The sequence below is a fragment of the Maylandia zebra genome, linkage group LG11 (assembly GCF_041146795.1).
Source record: "Maylandia zebra isolate NMK-2024a linkage group LG11, Mzebra_GT3a, whole genome shotgun sequence".
NCBI classification, from domain to species: domain Eukaryota; kingdom Metazoa; phylum Chordata; class Actinopteri; order Cichliformes; family Cichlidae; genus Maylandia; species Maylandia zebra.
In genome coordinates, this window is record NC_135177.1 from 21,523,312 (window position 1) to 21,543,059 (window position 19,748).

General features: G+C 42.9%; 1 protein-coding gene across 2 annotated transcripts in view; it reads left to right on the forward strand.

Annotated features, from left to right (window-relative positions):
* The window catches only part of adam22 (ADAM metallopeptidase domain 22), a 72,178-nt gene that overhangs the window by 1,132 nt on the left and 51,298 nt on the right, over positions 1-19,748 (forward strand). For both annotated transcript variants that reach the window (XM_004541329.5, XM_012924972.5), the window contains exon 3: positions 3,036-3,112. In XM_004541329.5, the coding sequence (XP_004541386.2) occupies positions 3,036-3,112 (77 nt within the window). The remainder of the gene's footprint in view (positions 1-3,035; positions 3,113-19,748) is intronic.

Sequence of the window (19,748 nt, forward strand, 5' to 3'; positions counted from 1 at the left end):
ATTTATCCCCACTCAAAATGATCGACTATATGTCACCTGCTCAAACCGGATAATTAATATTTTAGCTTGCATCTCGTCCGTCCAGCTGGGTTGTTGTCTCAGCAGCTGCCTCACCTACCACCTCAAAAACGCTGCCTAATGTCCCACTAGGCAGCATTTTTCACCTTACACATGAAAACGAATGACCAGAAGCTTTCTTATTGAGCCCATGATCAGCAAACTTTGGCTTGTCACATGTATACCAGCGTCAGCATGTACTGCGAGCTGGGCGATCACTGTTGACTTGGTCTTAGAAGCGCTCTGGCCTGTCTTTTGGGTCATTTAGAAATAGGGTTGGGTTGTTTCTTTTGTCCACCAGAGGGCATTAAACTCTATTGTCAGCAAATAAAACGGGCGGTTCAGTATTTTGTATAATAATACTGTGATAATAACTACTTTAAGGACTCATTATTTTTTTTTAATGGAGCTGTTGTTTATTATGAAAAATTGATATATGTTGCTGATGTTAGCTGATCTTTTGGGTATGGCGCGGTGAATATTTTAATATTTACTCTACAGTTCTGAAAAAGGACTGGTCTCTAAAATGGCAAATTACTTAAATAAAGACATAAATATTTAAATGCCTCTGCAGATATGTATATGATTGCATATACTATGTACTATGTAATATGATTGCCTGCAGCAGCCCCTGTTTTTGGATGTTAGCGCCAAGAACCAAGAAATACACTGTAGACTTACAGGTAATAAAGAGTATGGTTGGATTACACTTCGGACATGATCACCCAGAAAATTATTAATGTTTGAAAATTATTCAGAGAGCTGTTATTGAAAACTACCAGCTGCGGAAAAGCCTGGAGGCATTTGGCTTTGCCTGCCTACCATGACTAGTACAGTGCGGTAATAGTGTAGCTGTGTTCACTGAGTCAGTTCAGTCTGCTGGGTTCCTTTCAAGGAATGAGTCAGTTAGCATTGTACAAACATGTTAAGTGTTTTTAATTTGTATGGCTTAGGCTTGAGTAAGGCTAGCCTACTCAGGGCTCAGCGAGCGGAGAGGGCTACAGATGGCATCAGGCAGGGAGGTGTTAACCCTTTGTCTCTCTCACACCTCAGCCTGAGCTGCAGTCCATTGGGTAAACAAGCTAAGTTGAACCATCTGCCGTCAGATATCATTTTAATGTTTTCCTTTTGAAGCTCATTCTAGTCTCACGGCAGGTTTGTGGCACAGGCTTGCTGTGAACTGAATTTCAGAGGTAGCGTTTCTGCAGAGCAGCACAACAGTTTTCTACGAGAGATTTTGCTCAAAATATGTCATATTTTGATCTAAACCCTCATTATTTCCTGAGTCACTCTCATTCTCTGGAGTTTACAGCCCAGGAGATGCGTTTATTTTACTCTGATATCATATTGTGCCAACTCATAGTCATAAAAGAGCTTGCGTACAGGCAGCAAGTTAAAACATCAAAGTCATAAAATGTACATTGCAAATGCAGATGATCGAGGATGGGAGGGTGAGGAGATTTGATTTGTGCTCCGAGTCTTTTAATCTCCAGAGAGCTGATGCTCGTGATGTCACTTGCGCAATGTTTGATCAGTTATTGGCTGTTTTTAGATCAACAGCCTAAAAACAAATCTGTCAGATAGTTCTGAAAATGTGCGACACACATGGAGTTATTTATAGGCTTCTCTCGCATCACCTATTTTTAAGTCGCAGACACAAACAGCACTGAATGAGCTGCGGGGAGTTCAGCAAGGTGCTCTTGTTGTTTTGGTGAAAAAACAAACACTTCCAGTGAAATCAGTCTAACTGTGTCGGTTTGCATTTCCTGCCTGCCTCTCTGCAGAGCAATGATAGGCTTATAGTCATTCTTGAACCATCACGAGTGGAAAATCAGGCTCGCCATGACTCAGAAATCAATGCGAGAGGAGTCACCAGTGGTCTCCTCATATTGGTCCTGCTAAGTCAGGATGGGATGTGCTTTCATTAACCACAATTACTGGTACCTCCTACCCTCGTGGATACAATCTGCCAGATTAGATTTCATCAAAGTGTGGAATTGCCATTTGCACATGCTCTTGCACACACCCACACAACCTCTTAACTGCTCATATATGCATTGACCGGCACAGGCACGCTCCTGCAGACAATAGAGTCTGTGATCACTGGGGACATCAGGCTATCCTTGGGTGAGCACAGGGGCACTTCCTGAAATGACAGCCTACACACACACACACACACACACACACACACACACACACACACACACACACACACACACACACACACACACACTTTCTCCTTTGTTGTCATGTAGTGTCCAGTCTGTAAAGCAGGTAGCCCAAGCCTCAGGGAGACGGTAAGCCATGCTTAAGGTCTCCACTGGGGCTTTACTGGACCTAAAGGAATTACTGTGGGGAGTTATTATTGACCCAGGGGGCACACCTCATACAATATGTGTCCAAGACTTGGAATGAATCAGACCCTCCCCCAGCCACATCAATCAAACAGAGTTCATGCACTTAGAGATGAAGCAGTGATCGGTGAAGAAACATTAAATGAGTCGGCGTAGGGTTAGATTTTTTTTTCTTTTTGATGGTGAACTTAATTCACTTCAATTCAATTTTATTGTTCAGCTGTATTTATATAGCATGAAATCACAGCAACATTTGTCTTAAGGTGCTTTATATTGTAAGGTAAAGACCCTTCAATAATAGAACCCCCCCCAAATAAACAATTGATCCCAGTGAACAACCACTTGGTGACAGAGGGAAGGAAAAACTCAATTTTAGCAGGAAGAAACCTCCGGCAGAACCATGCGCAGGGAGGTGCAGGCATTTGCTGTGACCAGTTAGGGTTATGTGTGTGTGCAGACTTGGCTTACTTCATTCCTGCAGCTAATTGGTGCTATAAACACACAATGCAGCCGTCCATCAGTGTAGATGAGACTTATCCATGTCTATGATACTGAACTTCATCATGCATGTGATAACGGGGACTTTAGAAACAGCGTGCAGCTTCTCTTCTCTGTCTTTTTTAGGTGAACCATGTGGCCCAAGCGAGCTTTCAAGTTGACGCTTTTGGTCGGAAGTTCATTTTGGATGTGGAACTGAATCAGTGAGTATTTCATTATTAAATCTGTCTGTCTTTGTTTGTCTGTGTGTCTGTGCTTGTATGTCACTGTGCCTGTCTGGGTTTCTACTGGGCGCTCCGCTCACAGTCCAAAGACAGGTTTAGGTTAATTAGCGATTCTTAATTGGGCGCGGATGTTCTCTCTTTGTTGGTCCAGTTCCAGCACATCCCTAAGTTGGAGAGGCAAAAAAACAAACAAAACTGGACACATGGATGCATCTTGTGAAAGCAAAGGTTGCCTCATTTTCCAGGAAAAGACTGTAGTGTGAGCTTGCTTGTTGAAATAACTGCTTCAGGTGTCAAACTTGTGTTTCTCAGTGCCTCTTGTTCTTGTTTAGCATGAATCCCCCCAAGTGCATGTTGCACATTAAACTAGTGATGACTTCAGTGTTAAATTGAAGTAGGTCACTGTGGTGCTGCAGTGCTGTTTATTACCTGTTTTAGGGAATGCACATAACTGTACCACAGCAGCTGCTCTGTGGATAAATGCATACAGTGTGTGTGTGTGTGTGTGTGTTAGCGTGTTTGGAACCGGTCAGTTTTGTGTGTGATATAGAGGTTCCATCATAATAGGAAGTGATTTACAGTAAAGGCTCGAGCACAGCCCTGTCAGACACTAATATTGATCACAGCTGTGCTGATGGAAAGTAAGCTCCTCTCTCTCTCTCTCTCTCTCAGCTCTTCTTCTGTTTCTACAGCTTTCACATTTTAGTGTCATCCTCTCTAAACCTTTCCCTGTTCTTGTTTTGCTTTGGCTCCAGTCTGCCACTTTTACAGTCCATGTTTGTCTCATTTATCCCAAAAGCTTGTGAACTTGGCATGTGCATACAGTGAAGCTGCCTACTCATCACAGCGGAAGTCACTCTCTTGCTGAGTAAAATGTTACATCAGAGGAATTCCCAGGTTTAGAGGATAGCCTGCAACTCCCTGAGTGACATGTTGGCCTGTTATGGGTGCATGCATACATCTACGCATGTATGTTTGTACTGTTTAATGCAGACTGCTATCCTTCTCTATACAGGCAGTGTTATAAAGGTAACGAAATAAGTGAAAAGAGAAAAACGCAATAATGACACGAACAGGCAGTTTGCAGTTTGAAGGAACAACGGTGACAAACAGGAAGTAAACATGACACAGTTGGACTCATGTGCATCAAGAGTGATTTCAGCAGGAGTGGAGAGAGATACGAAAGGTGTCAGATCCTCCGGTTTAGCGCTAAAGGACTCAGGATCCAGCCTTCTTATGATTAGATTAACATGGAGTGCTATAAAAAAGTACGCATATGGATAAATGAATATAAAAGAGGGGTGTTTAGGAAGGTTCAGGGCCTCTAGGGCTGAGAGCAACATTGGAAGAAGGGAGTTCACATTATTAGCAGGATAAATTATTTGGATGCAGCCAGTTAGAGGTAGGCGAGTCTCCTCACCCTCACCTTCAATCAGGTTCTGCATTGCCTGTTGGGGTATGCCCCTTAGAATCTGAACCTCGGAGAGCCGATCCAGACTTCCTGTACGGAGATAACTGGCTGATCCACACAGAGAGCCGTACAGCTGTGTGCAGCTGTTCCAGATCTGTTACACCCAATAATAGTAAGAGACTGAGATCAGTACGATCGAGCATCACGCTGTCTTTTTTTATCCTTCGACAGAAATGAAATGATTTTTTAGGGAACATATTAGAATGTATTAAAAATATAAATTAACTGATAATAGGTTAATTCCTTTAATCACGTTCGGAATAAAAACATTTAACATTTCCTATTTGAATTTCCTGCTTTGTGAAGGTGAACTTTTGCAAACTCTTAACTGCAAATTTTTTTAATTCATGATGATTTTTTATGATAACGTTATTTTAAAAAGAACAGTGAGGACACTTAATCGATAATTGATTTGTAAAAATTTTAAATTCTTGTTGACGATTAAGAATTTTATTTCAATTGAATATCTTTGAGTTTTTAAGCTGTTGATGGAACAAGAAATAAGTTGTTGCTATGCATGTTTGCATCTTTGTCCCAGTGCCAGCTGTCTTCATTCATGAAAGAAGAGCTTCAGTTTCCCTCCGTCTCACCTGAGACCTCCTCTTCCAACTCTCGTCTCCCTCCTGTCTACTGTCACTCCTCTGTGAACTGATCCCCTGCATGACAGCCACACTGATTTTGTTTACAGATAGCTTTCATCCCAGACAGAATAAACCCAGTTGATATGTGAGTGGGTGCAGGAGTGGGAGCTTTTTTAGCTGAATGAGCCAACACTGGTTTTTGGCTCCCTGTAACAAAGCCTCGTTCTCTCAGTTTGATCAATGAGTGCTGTGCATTTTTCTGTGTTTAGCTGTTGCCATGAGCAATCAAAAGTGGTGGGATTTATTTTTTTTCCCCCAGTTTTCACTGTCGACTGTGTCTCAAGTGCTACATTACATGTTATTATCATCGTTTTTCTTTCTGTGCCTGGAGTTAATGCTTTGCTGATAGACTGTGAATAATAGAGGAGCGTATTTATTTATTTATTGTCATTGTCAAGAACAATGAAATTGCGTTTGGGGCTTCCATACAACCCAAAAAAAAGAAGAAAATAATAAATACCCCTTAAAACCCAAGTGTACATATTTAACCCAGTGTGACTCCAATGCAATAAGACAATCCTTAGCAATAATGTTCGTAGAAATTCAGACAAAGACCTGAGAAACATGACAAAATACAACAATGCAACCCATTCAATATTATTGTACTGTGAGATATGATATCAGATATGATAGTTATCTATTTAAGAAAGAGGGGGGGGGGGGGCAGGAGGGGGAAGAGAATAAAGATATGATGCACCAATGCAGACCAGTTCATTGCTATTAAGAAGTTGGATATGGTTATTGTCCGTGAGAGGGGGGCAGAGAGTTCAGGAGCCTCACAGCCTGTGGATACAGGCTGTTGGCCAGTCTGGATGTTCTGGCCTGTATAGACCTGTACCTTCTCCCTGAGGGCAGCAGATGGAAAAGGTGGCGCGCAGGGTGATGTTGGTCCCGCAGGATACTGTGCACCCTCCTCAGACAGCGAGTGGGGAAGATATTACTGATCTCTGGCAGACTTGTTCCAATAATTCTGCCAGCTTCTTTCACCACCCGCTGGAGTGCTTGCTGATCGGCCTTGGTGCAGCTGGGGAACCACACTAGAAATCCATACGTCAGAACGCTGCTGATGGCACAGTTGTAGAAGTTCAACATCAGAGATCTGGGAATGTGTGCGCTCCGCAGTCTCCTCAGGTAGTAGAGGCGCTGTTGGGCCTTCCGTGCAACTGAGGTGATATGGTTGCCCCAGGACAGGTCCTCGGTCACAGTTACCCCCAAGAATTTAAAACTGCTCACCCTCTCCACCGCCTCACTGCCAATGAAGAGAGGCAGATGGTTGTTATGACCCCTCTTCCGGAAATCTACAATGATCTCCTTGGTCTTTTTGGTGTTTAAGACCAAGTTATTGTCGTGGCACCATGACTCTAGTTGTTGCACCTCTGTCCTATAGTTTGTCTCATCATTGTTGGATATAAGTCTGAGCACTGTGGTGTCATCTGCAAACTTAACAATGAGATTGGACGCGCAGGAGGAAATACAGTCATGGGTGAAGAGAGTGTATAGCAGAGGGCTCAGAACACACCCCTGAGGGGCACCAGTGTTGACCACAAGGGTGGAAGAGGTGTTCTTACCCACTCTGACACTCTGTCTACGGTTAGTGAGGAAGTCCACAATCCAGTTGCACAGAGAGGAGTTAAGTCCCAGTTGGTGGAGTTTGGGACGGAGTTTGTATGGCCGGATGGTATTAAAAGCCGAGCTGTAGTCTACAAAGAGGAGCCGTGCATAGGTGTTCCTGTGTTCCAAGTGCTTCAGTAATGTGTGCAGCACTGTGGCGATCGCATCCTCGGTTGACCGGTTCTCCCTGTATGCAAACTGGTGCGAGTCCAGGGATGGTGGAAAAGCAGCTCTGATGTGTTTAATGACCAGTCTCTCCAGGCATTTGGCGGGAATGGGGGTGAGTGCCACAGGTCTGAAATCGTTCAGACATGTGACATTTGACTGTTTTGGGATGGGAACGATGGTTGCTGCTTTGAAACAGGATGGTACCAGTGAACAGGACAACGAGGTGTTATATATAGAGGTGAAGACGTCCGCCAGGTCCGCAGCACAGTCTTTTAGCACCCGGCCCAGCACTCCATCCGGCCCGGCCGCCTTCCTGGTGTTAATGCTCCGGTGGGTGCGTGGGTGTTTTGTTATAAAATCATATGCCTTATGCCTTTTAGACACATGTTGGATACTATATGTATTTTTTTTTAGTCTAGTCCTCTTAATGTCAGATGGAAAAAAGCATGATTGGAGATGCCATGTGAGATGAGTTGCTCTGTAGGTGACTGTGTCGCTTTTATCTTTAGTTTAATGTCCCGACAAATTCTAGATTCATGACATTTGTGATCCTCTCCCTTGCTTTTGGTGATCCCCTGACTTTCTGCCTACATCCATCACATCACTGATAAATACCAGATGATGTTTTCACCTCAGTTTTATTACACACACAGTATACACTGATCAACCACAACAATAATAACCTTCATCTTGTTACAATACAATGTTCTTTTGGGTCACACCAACCATCTAAACATGATCAAGTGCTCACCCCACCTCATAGCAGTGATGCTCACTGATGGTAGCAGTCTCAGCCAGCACCTCTGAGAGTGCAAGACGCAGAGCAGGCTTCAAACTCTCAACATCCCAGGCGAGATGTCCATTTGTGGAATCGGCCGAAACAAAGACTGATCCACAGAGACTCCTCCTGACAACCCTCCAGACCCAAAACGCAACCCACATCCCAGTGTTACACCCTACAGCAGACCCGTGTCCGTCCTCTGGTGGGCTGTATTTTTTTGTTTGTTTTGTTTTTAATGATAGAGACCAACACTATATAAAGTGAGCGATGTTGTTGTGGCTGAGTGGTATGTTTTCAGATCTATCCTGTCGTGCATTGATCGTGTTCGTAATCACGACCGGGATCCCATCGTGCACTCTGCAAAAAGGCTTGAAAATGTGTTTCGTGTCACAGAACCTGGATCTAGACATTTTGTTTAGAGAAGAAATGCCCCTCTCTTCTGTGCTCACATGAACTAAATACATAATTGTGTGTGCTTTAGTCTTTGATGCTTTCATCAGTAACATGCCGTATTGACACGAGCCACCCATCTGAACTGTGGCAGTGTATAGAGAGGAAGTCAGGAGGGGGGTTGGTGGGTCATGAGGTCTTTATACCCTTTCTCTGTCTTTGTCTTCCTCCAGTCCTGCATCTCAGCAACTGCCTGCAATTTTCCATTCATAGGACAAGAGTAAGCTGAAAATGTGAAAAGGGTTGGGGGTTGTCTCTCTTTTTTCAATCATCCTCATTTCCAACACACACACACACACACACACACACACACACACACACACACAAAAATCGTCACCCTTGATTGCCCCACACCCACTCTCCACACAGCCCTACCCCTGCTACCTCTTACCCCACCCCTCCCACCTGCTCTTGCTGAATAATAGATGTCGCTATAACATTAAAAGGGGAGTGTGCACAAGACGGCTTCTTTCGTCGTCCATCACGTGAAGAAGGGAAAACATTTAAGTGATATATGTTTACACTTCTACGCATGACCCCGACACATACACCGACTCTGTTTTAGTCCAGCAGCTACAGTATAAAGTTTGATGTTTGGTTATTTTGTGTCATTCATTTTTACGACAACTATAAATCTAACATTATTCATGGACATGTATCACAAGTTGGCAAATGTATGCAACAAAATAAACTCTTTAGAGATTAAATCCCCCACCCCTCCCCCCCCCAATAAATGTATTTATTGATGAATAAGTTGGCAGAATTAAAATATGACACTATGTTAGCATGTTAGTGTGTGTGTCTGACGCATCGCGGAAAATGTGGTAAAATGTGGTCCGGGAAACAAACCTGCAGTACTGCAGTTTCTCCACAAAGGTGGTTTTCAGCACATTAGCAGATGTTTATGTGTATGTCTGTGGAAACATTTTGCCAGCAAGGGGGTTACACACCTGCAAGAAAAGTCTTATTACACAGTGTTGCAGGTATGGAGGTGAAAAAAAAAATCAGGGGTGGGTAATTGATTTTCCCAGGGGTCTACATGAGGCCCTGGGACTGTTGTGGAGGGCCACACCAAGAAGCTGAACTCAGTTCTGCTTGATATTAGTTTGATCTCTTTATAAACTTGTTGGTGACGCTCTCCACAACAGTACCAGTTTCTCATATGGCCCCTTTGGGAAAATGAATTGCCCACCCTCAGGATTGTTTTTACTAACTTTTAAGCACTCGGGTTAGGCAAAATCTGGTTCTGGCTTTGGAAATGTAAAGAAAAACAATATGCAGATGGAGAAGATGTAATTTGGAAATGATAAACCTACTTATACAGCGCTTTTCTACTCTATCTGAGTGCTGCTTCAGACAGCGTATCTTATTCCGCCATTTACACAAATTCAAACAAGCACTTTTTTAATGTTTAAGTGCTTTCTAAGTAACATTCAGATGCATTTACACTCATGAACGCATCAGGAGCAATCTGGGCTTCAGTATCTTGCCCAAGGAAGCATTTTGGCAGCCAGGGATCAAATGGGGAGGGTTGCGTCAGGATCAACCAGAATGAGATTTCCCAACTAGATCGATCAGGGGCCAGCAGGGTGCAGGTGGAAATTGTTGTAGTGTTGGCTGAAGATAAAGGAAGAGAAAAGTGTGGATGGAGTTTTAGGATGAAAGTGCACAGGTGAGAGAAGTGACTCATAGATGTAGCGAAGGAGGACATGCAGAGGGTTGCAGTGACAGAGGAGGGATAGGGATGCGGTGAAGTGGAGATGGATGATCTGGTGTAGTGACCCATAAAGCGATGGTATTCCTAATGAAGAAGATTATGAATAAACCGGCAGTATATGATGACATTATGACTGCATAAATAAATATAAAGTCATCTTCCTACCTGATTGTGTTCTAAAATTGTAGACACTTCCCATCATGTTTTTCTGATATCAAACATTATAATTACTGTATCATCAACAAATCTGCAGAGCTGTCACAACATAGTGTATGACTACCAGCAGCCAATACCAGCCTGGCTGTGCTAGTGTGTATGGTTACTGTGTGTTTATGTTTGTGTGACAAAAATAGAGAAAAGCTGAAGACACTGAACATATCTGAATCATTTAGTATTCGTGCAGCATGCAGAATATGTACGTATGAAAATATGTGAGTGCAGACAGGAGAGGAGAGCTTCGTACATCCAGCTGGGACTGGAGTGTTTCGTAACCTCGCCTGTGTTATGAAATAAGCGGCTGCAGCAGCTTCAAGAGCCGAGGGCTTCTCCTGCTCTTTGTTGACACTGACAGACACTCAGTTTTGTTATTTCTACAACTGTGTCAAGTCTGCTTTTTCTGCATTCAGACAAATTCTTTATGCTAATGCGAGAGGTCAATTACAGGCAGTGCTAAATGCATTATTCATCTGTGTGAAGGCAGTGTGCACCAGGGAGGGCAGTGTTGGTGGGGAGGGGGCGGGCTGGAGGCAACAGTGCTCCAGTATAACCACAGAGTCCTTCCAGATAAATGTGTTAGGCAGGGAGCTAACCAAACATCCCATGGTTCAGTGGTTTGATGAATGAGTGACTACACGTTGGTGCATCTATACATCAGCAGGATTGTGTGTGTGAAGAGCAATAAGACATGAACTCTTAAAAGCTGCAGAGTCTTTGTGTGTATCGTCTCGCTGGGTCTCAGGTGCAGAAGAGGCACGTAAAGTGCGGTCTTAATGAGAGATAACTAAAAAGGATTGAAAGGAGTGGTGCTCAGACAGAATGAGAGAGGATCAATACTTAAAAGGGGGAAAATTAGGAAGAATAATACAAAGAGAGAAAGGTACATGACGTGCTTTCACCCACTTTTGTTGGTGATTTTAAATTAAATACTAAATTTGATATTTAAACTTAAGCAGAATGATTTATTAATGTTTGCAACAATTTACTGTTATTTATGGAAATTTTAATGCCAAATAAAGGATGTTTTTTTTCACGTTTTTGCACTTGATATTGAAATAAACTCACTGCGCCTGTGTTTAGACAACAGCACAATGTTTGTACACACACCTATGAGCGCTATTTGGGGATTGCGCCCACATACCTCTGGCCCCAGGTGTCTTCTGTGCCGATGTGAGGGAGATTATTAGCCAATAAACCTGAACAAACCAGTTTGCTATCTTTTATTTTTTGCAAATAAATTTAATCGAGGCTTGACAAATGTGTTGAATGCTGTTTCTTTCACACATTTTTGCAAATCTGTTTTTGCAAATAATTCCAATCATGCATTCTTGCATCCTTTTGTTGTGATGATAAGAGGTTTGATCATAAGTTACAGGTGTCAGCACTTGTGCCTTTGTAGTATGTGCTGAATCTCTGTTGTACTTTGGCGCGGTCTGTCCTGTGAAAGAGATTTGGGACTTTGCCGTGATATTAGATGCAAAGTGATTTATATTGTAAGTTAAAGACCCAGCAGTAATACAGAGAGAACCCCAACGATCAGATGACTCCCTATAAGCAAGGACTTGGCAACAGATGCAAGGACAGAAGGCATACTGGAAGAGAGCCAGAGATTACTAACTAATGATTAAATATAGTTGCAGTGAGTGATGTTGAGTGATGAAGAAACACTCAGTGCGTCATGGGAAGCCCCCAGCAGCCTGCGCCTATTCCAGCATAACTAAGGGAGAATTCAGGATCACCTGATCCAACCCAAACTATATGCTTTATCAAAAAGGAAAGTTTCAACCCTGATCTTATAATTAGAGAGCGTGTCTATCTCCTGAATCCAAACTGGGAGCTTGAAAGCTGAAGGCTTTGCCTCCAATTCTACTTTTAATAACCCTTGAAACCACAAGTAAGCCTACAGTCTGGGAACAAAATGCTTTATTGGGGAAATATGATGCTGTGAGGTCAGATCAAATGGGGCCTGATTATTCAAGACCTTGTATATGAGGAGATAAATAGTAATAATAATAATGCATAAATAACTGTGATCCTTCAGTTTGATTTTTTAAGAAAAGAAGAAAAGGTCCCAGTGAAGTAAATCCGATGAGCAGGGTGAGTGGTGAGCTAAGGTCTGCGCATGTTTTAGGAGCTTGTTGAAATCACAGGGACAGAGTAAGTGCTCATAATGAGACAACCACAGAGCCTTCTAAAAATAACCACAGCTCTGAAGGTGGTCTAGATTTATCTGAGAAGATCCTCTTGAAGGGGAGCTCAGCCAAGTTCAAACAAGCTAACTTTTTAAAAATTATATCTCATACATTTCTTTACAACTCTTTTGCGAATGTTTTTAATATATATTTTTAGCTTGGAGAAGAAAGGAAAACTGAGAGCAAGATCAGAGGGAAGATGCACAGTAAACTGCCTCGATATATGTGCCACCTACTCCACCCAGTGAGCTAAACTGGTGGTCAAGAATAAAATACCAAAGCTAACAAAACGAAATGATTATCCCGTGCAAAAGTTTGTTTTAAGTCACTAACAGAGAGATGGCAGGTTGTTGTTGTTAAAACACAAAATATTTTGTATAAGTGACGTTGGTTGCCGAGTAGCCTGCTGGAGTTACTGTAAGGTCTAACATTAGTTACATTATGCTAGCTTAAGCGAACACAACATTAGCTTAGCTGATTGAGCAAAGCTGATTTCACCACAGCTGTGTCAAACAAAATGGTAAAGTATATTTCAGGATAACCCTAGAACGATATTGTTTTGAATGCTGTGTGATTTTGAGTTTAAATTCACACACCTTAAATTCTTTAGGCGCTGTCTTTTTTGTGTGTCACTGAATTGAAAGTATTTCCTCCCTTGTCTGAAAACCATGATAGCATCAGTAAGAAAGTCCTGCCTTTGTTATTGATGTGTTGGAGCAGGGCTGTGTTGGCAGGTGCATGTTCTTTGCCGTCTTCTTCATGTTGTTTTCTTTGTTAGATAGAGTAGGTAGATAGTCTTGTTTTCATCATTTTGACATAGAAAGATCCTGGAAGGCATCATAAGTATCTGTTCTGGTAACATCGCTAGTGCAAATGTCCCCCCCCCCCCCTCCTCGTGACCTGGAAGTCCAGGATGTCCACGATGGAGACAAAACTAATTAAGACTCTCCTCCAATGTTATTAATGGTTCAAAACTCCACCGGGTATAACTGAGGTAGAATTTTCCAAACTTATTATTGATTTAACTTTTTAACTGAGTGGCAAAACATGGCAAGGTAGTTACTCCTGGGCCTCAGTCACTCAGAGTAGCTGTAAATGAACAAAACATGAAGTTTTTACCTTTTTTCCATACTAAAGAGAGATATTTTCCTAAAATGTTGTTCTTTGTATTGATGATTCAGCTGGAAGATTTGCCCATCTAAGTTTTGGCAGCATTTTAAAATGCCAGTTATCTAACAGTGTCTGATTTTTCTTCTAGAACTCTAAACTTTTAAAATATCTCCTTCCTACTTATGCTGGAGAAGCTCAGTGGGAGTAGCTGGTGGGTCTCAGAGTATTTTTTTTTACCTGACAATGATCTCTTGTTCACTCAGAGAACAAATAAGTGCATCAAAGTGCCATTGAGACTTTGCGTGACTTTCAGTGGATTTTGTGGCATTTGCCACTTGCTCCCTAAAATGTGAGTAGGCATCGAGTAGCTTGGGAATTATTGCTCTGTGTCTCTGTGCTGTGCATGTGCCTGCATGTATGCAATTATTGCTCATCCTTACATCTTCATATTTGTATAATTTAATGATCTCTCATGTCCCGTTCCAGAATAGTCTATCATCCAGCCACAAATCAGATCTCTCCATCCCGATGTTGCTACAACCAGCTTTTCTCCTTTTCCACCTCCATCCTGGTTTCCCCTTTTCTATTCCCGGGCTCTGTAATTTATTACAGAGAGGCGTGATCAGATTTACGGCAAAGTTAATGAGAAAAACACTGAGAGGGGTGTGTGTGAGAGAGAGAGAGACAAAGAAAGAAGCAAAGGGAGTTTGGAAAGAGGTAAAAGGACAGAGGGAGGTATGAGGGTGTCCTTCATGCACCCTTGAGTTTGTGGGTGGGTTGAGTAAGTGCAGGAGATGGGGAGAGATACGGAGAGCACGCATGATAGAGATAGGTACTTGAAAGGAGTTTCATAAAAAAAACCCCTCCTCTCCTCTCCTCTCGCCTCAGGCAGAGCTCCTCACTGTGATCCTTGTCAAACCTCTCTCTCTCTCTCTCTCTCTCTCTCTCTCACATGCAAGCACTTAAGCTCATAGCTTTAGCTATCACATTGGGGATTATGTTTGTGTGTGTGTGTATGTGTGTATGAGCTAATATAGTGCTCACAGGTAGTATATTACAGATTGTGTTTGCTAAGAGGCTCATTGGCACATCCAGGACTGTGTATTTACAGTCTGTTCTGGCTATGAGGCGGCGAGCATCTGTGCTTGGAGGTGAGCGGGATTAATGTAGGAGAACAAATAGCATCGGGGATGTACATAATAGTAATGCGTGCTGCGGCCGAGGAAGGTGAGGCAGTTTGGAAGTCCTTCAGAGCTTCTGTGCAAATTTGTGAGAAGAGTGAGGAAGATTGAGTCTTTGGAAAGCAATACTTGTTTTCTCTGTTGTGCTTTAAAGCAGTGGTTTTGGTTGCTGTAATAAATTCTTCTATTCAGGGTGGACATTTGGATGTTTTTCTCATACAAAGTCAGCGTGAGTGGTAGCTGGAAACATCTGCAGTCCTTGTATTGAAGGTTTACTTGGTTCTGAGTCAGTTTGACTTATGCAGTTATTTTTCGTTTAGTATAAAAAGAGTAAATGTCAGCTCCATTCATCATTAGGGTTCATGCTTTTGGGAAGATGAATGGCTGTAATATCACAGCATATCACAGTAAGGCGTCCGGTAATTGTTGGAATTTATCAGTCTGGACTGAATTGGCAGGCCGATTGACCAGCTGACGCTATCGTGTCTATGCTAAGCTGCCATTTAAAGGACAGGGCTTGTGTTGCAGATACCCAAGCATCCTCTTGGTTTATCATCCTTTCTCCCCATATTCACGTTATTTATCCCCCAGCCTGCCTCTCCCACCCTTTCATTCCCCCTCTCCTATGCTGGGCCATCTCACTCAGTGTGGAGGATTAGTGAAGACAAAGAGAGCTCCTGGAGCCGGCTCTTGTTGAAGACAGAAACAGGAGGTAGACTGTTGTTCTCCCAGCAGGAAAAGATACTAATACCTCACCAAAGACTATTGTCTCAGATAGCTTACCCATTTTATTCTTTCACGCTGAAGTGCGGTTTACTGTCAGGAGATGAACTGCTTAACAAAATTTACCAGCCTACAAAATCCGATGTGTAGATGGAGACCAACATTACCACCAAATACAGACAGAAATGCAAACACATAAAATCACAGGGTGTATTAAATTGATACACATTTTTTGGGGGATATACCTTAGTAGTTATTACTACTCAGTCCCAAGTGTGCAGGTCTCCAAAGTCTCTTTGTCTCCATTATCCTCTCTCTACATGACATGGTGTTGACTAGCCATGCACGTGCTGTCACAGATAGAGCTTTGCATGTTCTCCTTAGTTCCTGCAAAATCCCCAGTCTCTGCATAATTCAGGAGTCAGCTCTGGTTGTCCTGTATGTTGCGTGCTATAGACCTAAGTGCGCAATGATGCCAAGAAAGTAGGAATACTGTATAGCTTTCCATCCTTGTTTATTACCTCTACCAAGGAAGTTATGTAACTGTTTTTTTAACTGGTTTAAAAAGAAACTTACAGATTTGCATGAAAACTTTACTTTGCCTTTTCTTTTTCTTTAAAGTTTTCAAATAGGGCAGAATTATGCATTTTGAAATATATATTAGTACATGCATTGGAATAAATATCACAGGCTAATGTGGATAAAGACATCCCCCCCCTCTCATTTCTTACATGGGTTAAAAGGAATTTCAGTCTTGGCAGTCCGGGGCGGCTCTTGTTTGTGAGCATCAGTATTCCCTCTGCAATAAGAGCAGGGGTCCCAGGGAGTCTGCTGGTGGAGCTACAAGCCTGATAAGTGATTGGAGAGTGAATGAATTATAGCCTGGAGACCTGTAATGAGGCCTCAGTGGGAGACAGGGGTGGGGAGTGGTGGGCAGGTGAAAGCAGCTGCAGCTTTCCCCAAAGAGAACAACCCCTCCTCAGTTTTTTCTTCTTTTTCTTTTGCCTTTTCACATCTTTATTTCTCTTACACACCTTTCCATCTCCCTGCCTCCCCCTCATGCTTTCTCTTGTGCACTTATCCTTCCTCAGCACTCCCCCCATGCTCATTACAGACGCCTGACACAGCACATATGCCGTCCTTTGTGTGTCCTTATGTGTCCTTTTATTACTGGGTTAAATGTCAAATCCATACATGGAGTCCATTTGATGACAGCAGTGCCTGTATGCTTATGTGTCGCTGTGTCGCTATATGTGGTTAAATTTGCTGTTTTTCAGCATCTTATTGTGTTTGTGTGTTTTTGGGTGTTGAGTTTATTAAGAAGGTCCTTTTGAAAAGCCTGTGTGAAAGCAGTGAAAAGCCTGGTACCCCAACACTTCTGCCAATCCACTCGCTCACACGCACAAACATTAGTCCTGCCAATCAAGCCTTTTAGTGCTCTTTTTCATCCCAGCGCCACCGCAGTGCTCGGCGACACAGATCGTGAGAGGAATTTTAGACCACGCAGAAACTTCGTTTATGTGTGCGTGCATGGCTCACCTCAGGAGATTGGACGGGGTTGCCACAGCAGATGTCTTTGCCCAGAGCAACTCACAACAAAAATGCTTTAAAGGAAGGCTGAAGTTTTGATGTGATGGACTCATTGCTTCTCGCTGCTTCAGTCACTTTTTACCTTTGCAAAGGGCCATTTAATGAAGTTGAATAAGCCTTTTTAGAACAACAATTTCCCAACTGAAGCTGCATCAGTGCTCTTATGTTTCCACTGGTTCAGTGTGTGTGAGTGTTTGATGGAGCGGGGGGTTGGCTGACATTAAAATGTAGAGGGAGATGTGATTGCTATGTAAATGGCTGTTCTAGGTTGGCTATGAAACACCGTGGGCTGTAAGCGAAGCGTCTGTGGCTCTGCCTCCAAAATCTCCTCCAGGGCTGATTGACAGCTGTACGCCAGCTCTTAGACAGATGTTGCTGCGGCAGCAGGGCCAAGAAGACTCTCTTCAATTACAGCTGAGGATAAGCAGACTATTTATAAAAGCAATGAGCTGAGAGGCAGACGCTGAATGAGACAGAAAATGAGCGAAAGCTGTGGTTGCCTGTTTGTACTGTCCCTGTTGCAGGCGCACATCTGGACTGCACAGATACTCTCACGTGCCAGACACAGCACAAATATGGCAACGAGCCACGTTATTAAAAGTGACAGGTGATTGATCATCTCGTTATAATGCAGCGTTTCCCTGGATGCATGTTGATCTTAGGCTGGAACATTGATGCCGATCAAGCACACCTCGTCATGGCAACTGCACTCTCCTCCAGAGGGAGAGAGGGGTGGATTTTCCCTTTACATCCCCTCAAAATATCAGGAACAGCAAAAGGAACATGACAAAGAGGAAAAAGCAGTGACTCAGCCTGTAAAATCCCAGATCCCCCCATTTGTTCAAGCATCTGCGGGATGTGCTGGTGGACGCCTGACAAACACAACCCAGAAAATCTGATGCCAACATCCAACATTCAGGCACTGCAAACCACCCCACTGGATCTGATGTTCTGGCAACAAGAAGGAGGGGGCGGGGTACATAATACAAGGTGCATGATTTGGCTGATTTTGTGTGAATAGGTGCATGATTTAGACTACTTAGAAACTAAAAGTAATAGATTAAAGGTCTTAAATGGATCTGTTTGTGTTCCTGGCAACGACATCCTAAGCCTCATTTTTACAAACCACATTTCCCTGATCATCATTTACGTTGCGGATTTGCAGCAGAAGGCTACCGCATGTAAACAGTTTATTTCTGTCACATTATCTGTTTGATGGCACATAAAGACGTAGCTCTCAGTTACACATTTATACATGCGCGCTCATCTTAAGCAGGGGCGGGGTGTGGGCGGGTGGGGGATCTCTCTACATAAGAGTGTGTCGGTGTGGGGGATGGGGGTGAGGCTGAGTTTGCGTCTTTGTCTGCTCAATAAATTATTTAAATCCCACAACAATTAAAGCTGAAATCTGTTATCGGCATCATCCATTAGGAGCCTGTGTTGGTGCCTTGATGCCTCGCTCGCTTTCCCCCCCGTCAGGGCTCAGCATGGGCCCGGACAAAGATCACAAGCTCTGAATCTTAAACACACATCCCAGCAGAACAAAGGCTAACAGTGCACTCCTGTGACCCGAACACTCTTGAACACGCCAAATGTCTTCATCACGGGAGTGCATGAATATGTTCACTGTGCTGTTTTTTTTTATGTCAAATGTTCACCGTGTCTCCAGAGTCACGGTGTGTTTAATTTGCACTGTGAAGGTTTAGTCTGAGGTGATGTTTGCTCCATGCATGCTCTATTTTTCTTTCCTTTACAGACGTGATGGCTGTGCATGGGATATCTGTTAGGATCCCGAGCGCTCTATTCACACCTTGTGTTCCGTCTCTTTCCCTTCCTTCCGTGCCATTATTCTCCTCTTCTTTCCATTTTATTTCTCTATCCTGTATACCCACACATGTTTTATAGCCATAGCAAACTGCCCATTAGTCATCATAGAAAGCAGCATCATTCCCCTGTGGGTGTGCGCGCAGCTATGTCAGGACTTTTTTCTCAATAAAACAGTATATATGTGTGAGTATCAGCATCAGAAAACTTTTGCTTCCTCGCTGAAAGCTCAGTTAAAATATGAAAAATGCATCTGACTTTAAAACTGAAATCCTTTAGTAAGCATATATATATAATTTTTTTTGCTTGAAAGAGTAAATTTTGTCTTTTGTCGGAGATCCTGCTGTTTTTGTAAAAGTCCAGAAACTAGGTGGTCCATGAAAAAATGGATATGAATAAATTAGATGCGGGTCTTTAAGCAGCATTATTAAAATTTTACTTGTAAATTGGGGGACAGAATAACAACCACTTAAACTCTGTGGAAGCTCTGAGCTATGCCTGATTTTCCTCCAATTATGACAACCTGTGTCTGTCAGCTCCTCGGAAAACCCCTCATTAACATGCTGACTTATATTGGTTTAATGAAAATAGAGACGTAGATAATAACTCCTGGTTGAGGGAGGAAAGCTGAAGAATGGTGATGTAAGTGACTTTCAGGGAGAGAATGACCTACAAAAGAGACAGTTACAACCAACGTATGCAGAAGATCATCTCTGAATGCACAGCATGTCAAATGTTGACACGAGAAAAGAGAAGCAGAAGGTCTCACTGGGTTCCCGGGGAACAGGAAACTGAGGCTACAGTTAACCAAAATTAGACGATAAAGATTGGAAAAACTTTGCCTGGTCCGATGAGTCACAAGTTCTGCTTGTGACTTTCATTCGACTGGGTCAGAATGTGGTGTAAACAACATAAAAGCATGGATCCATCCTGCCTTGTA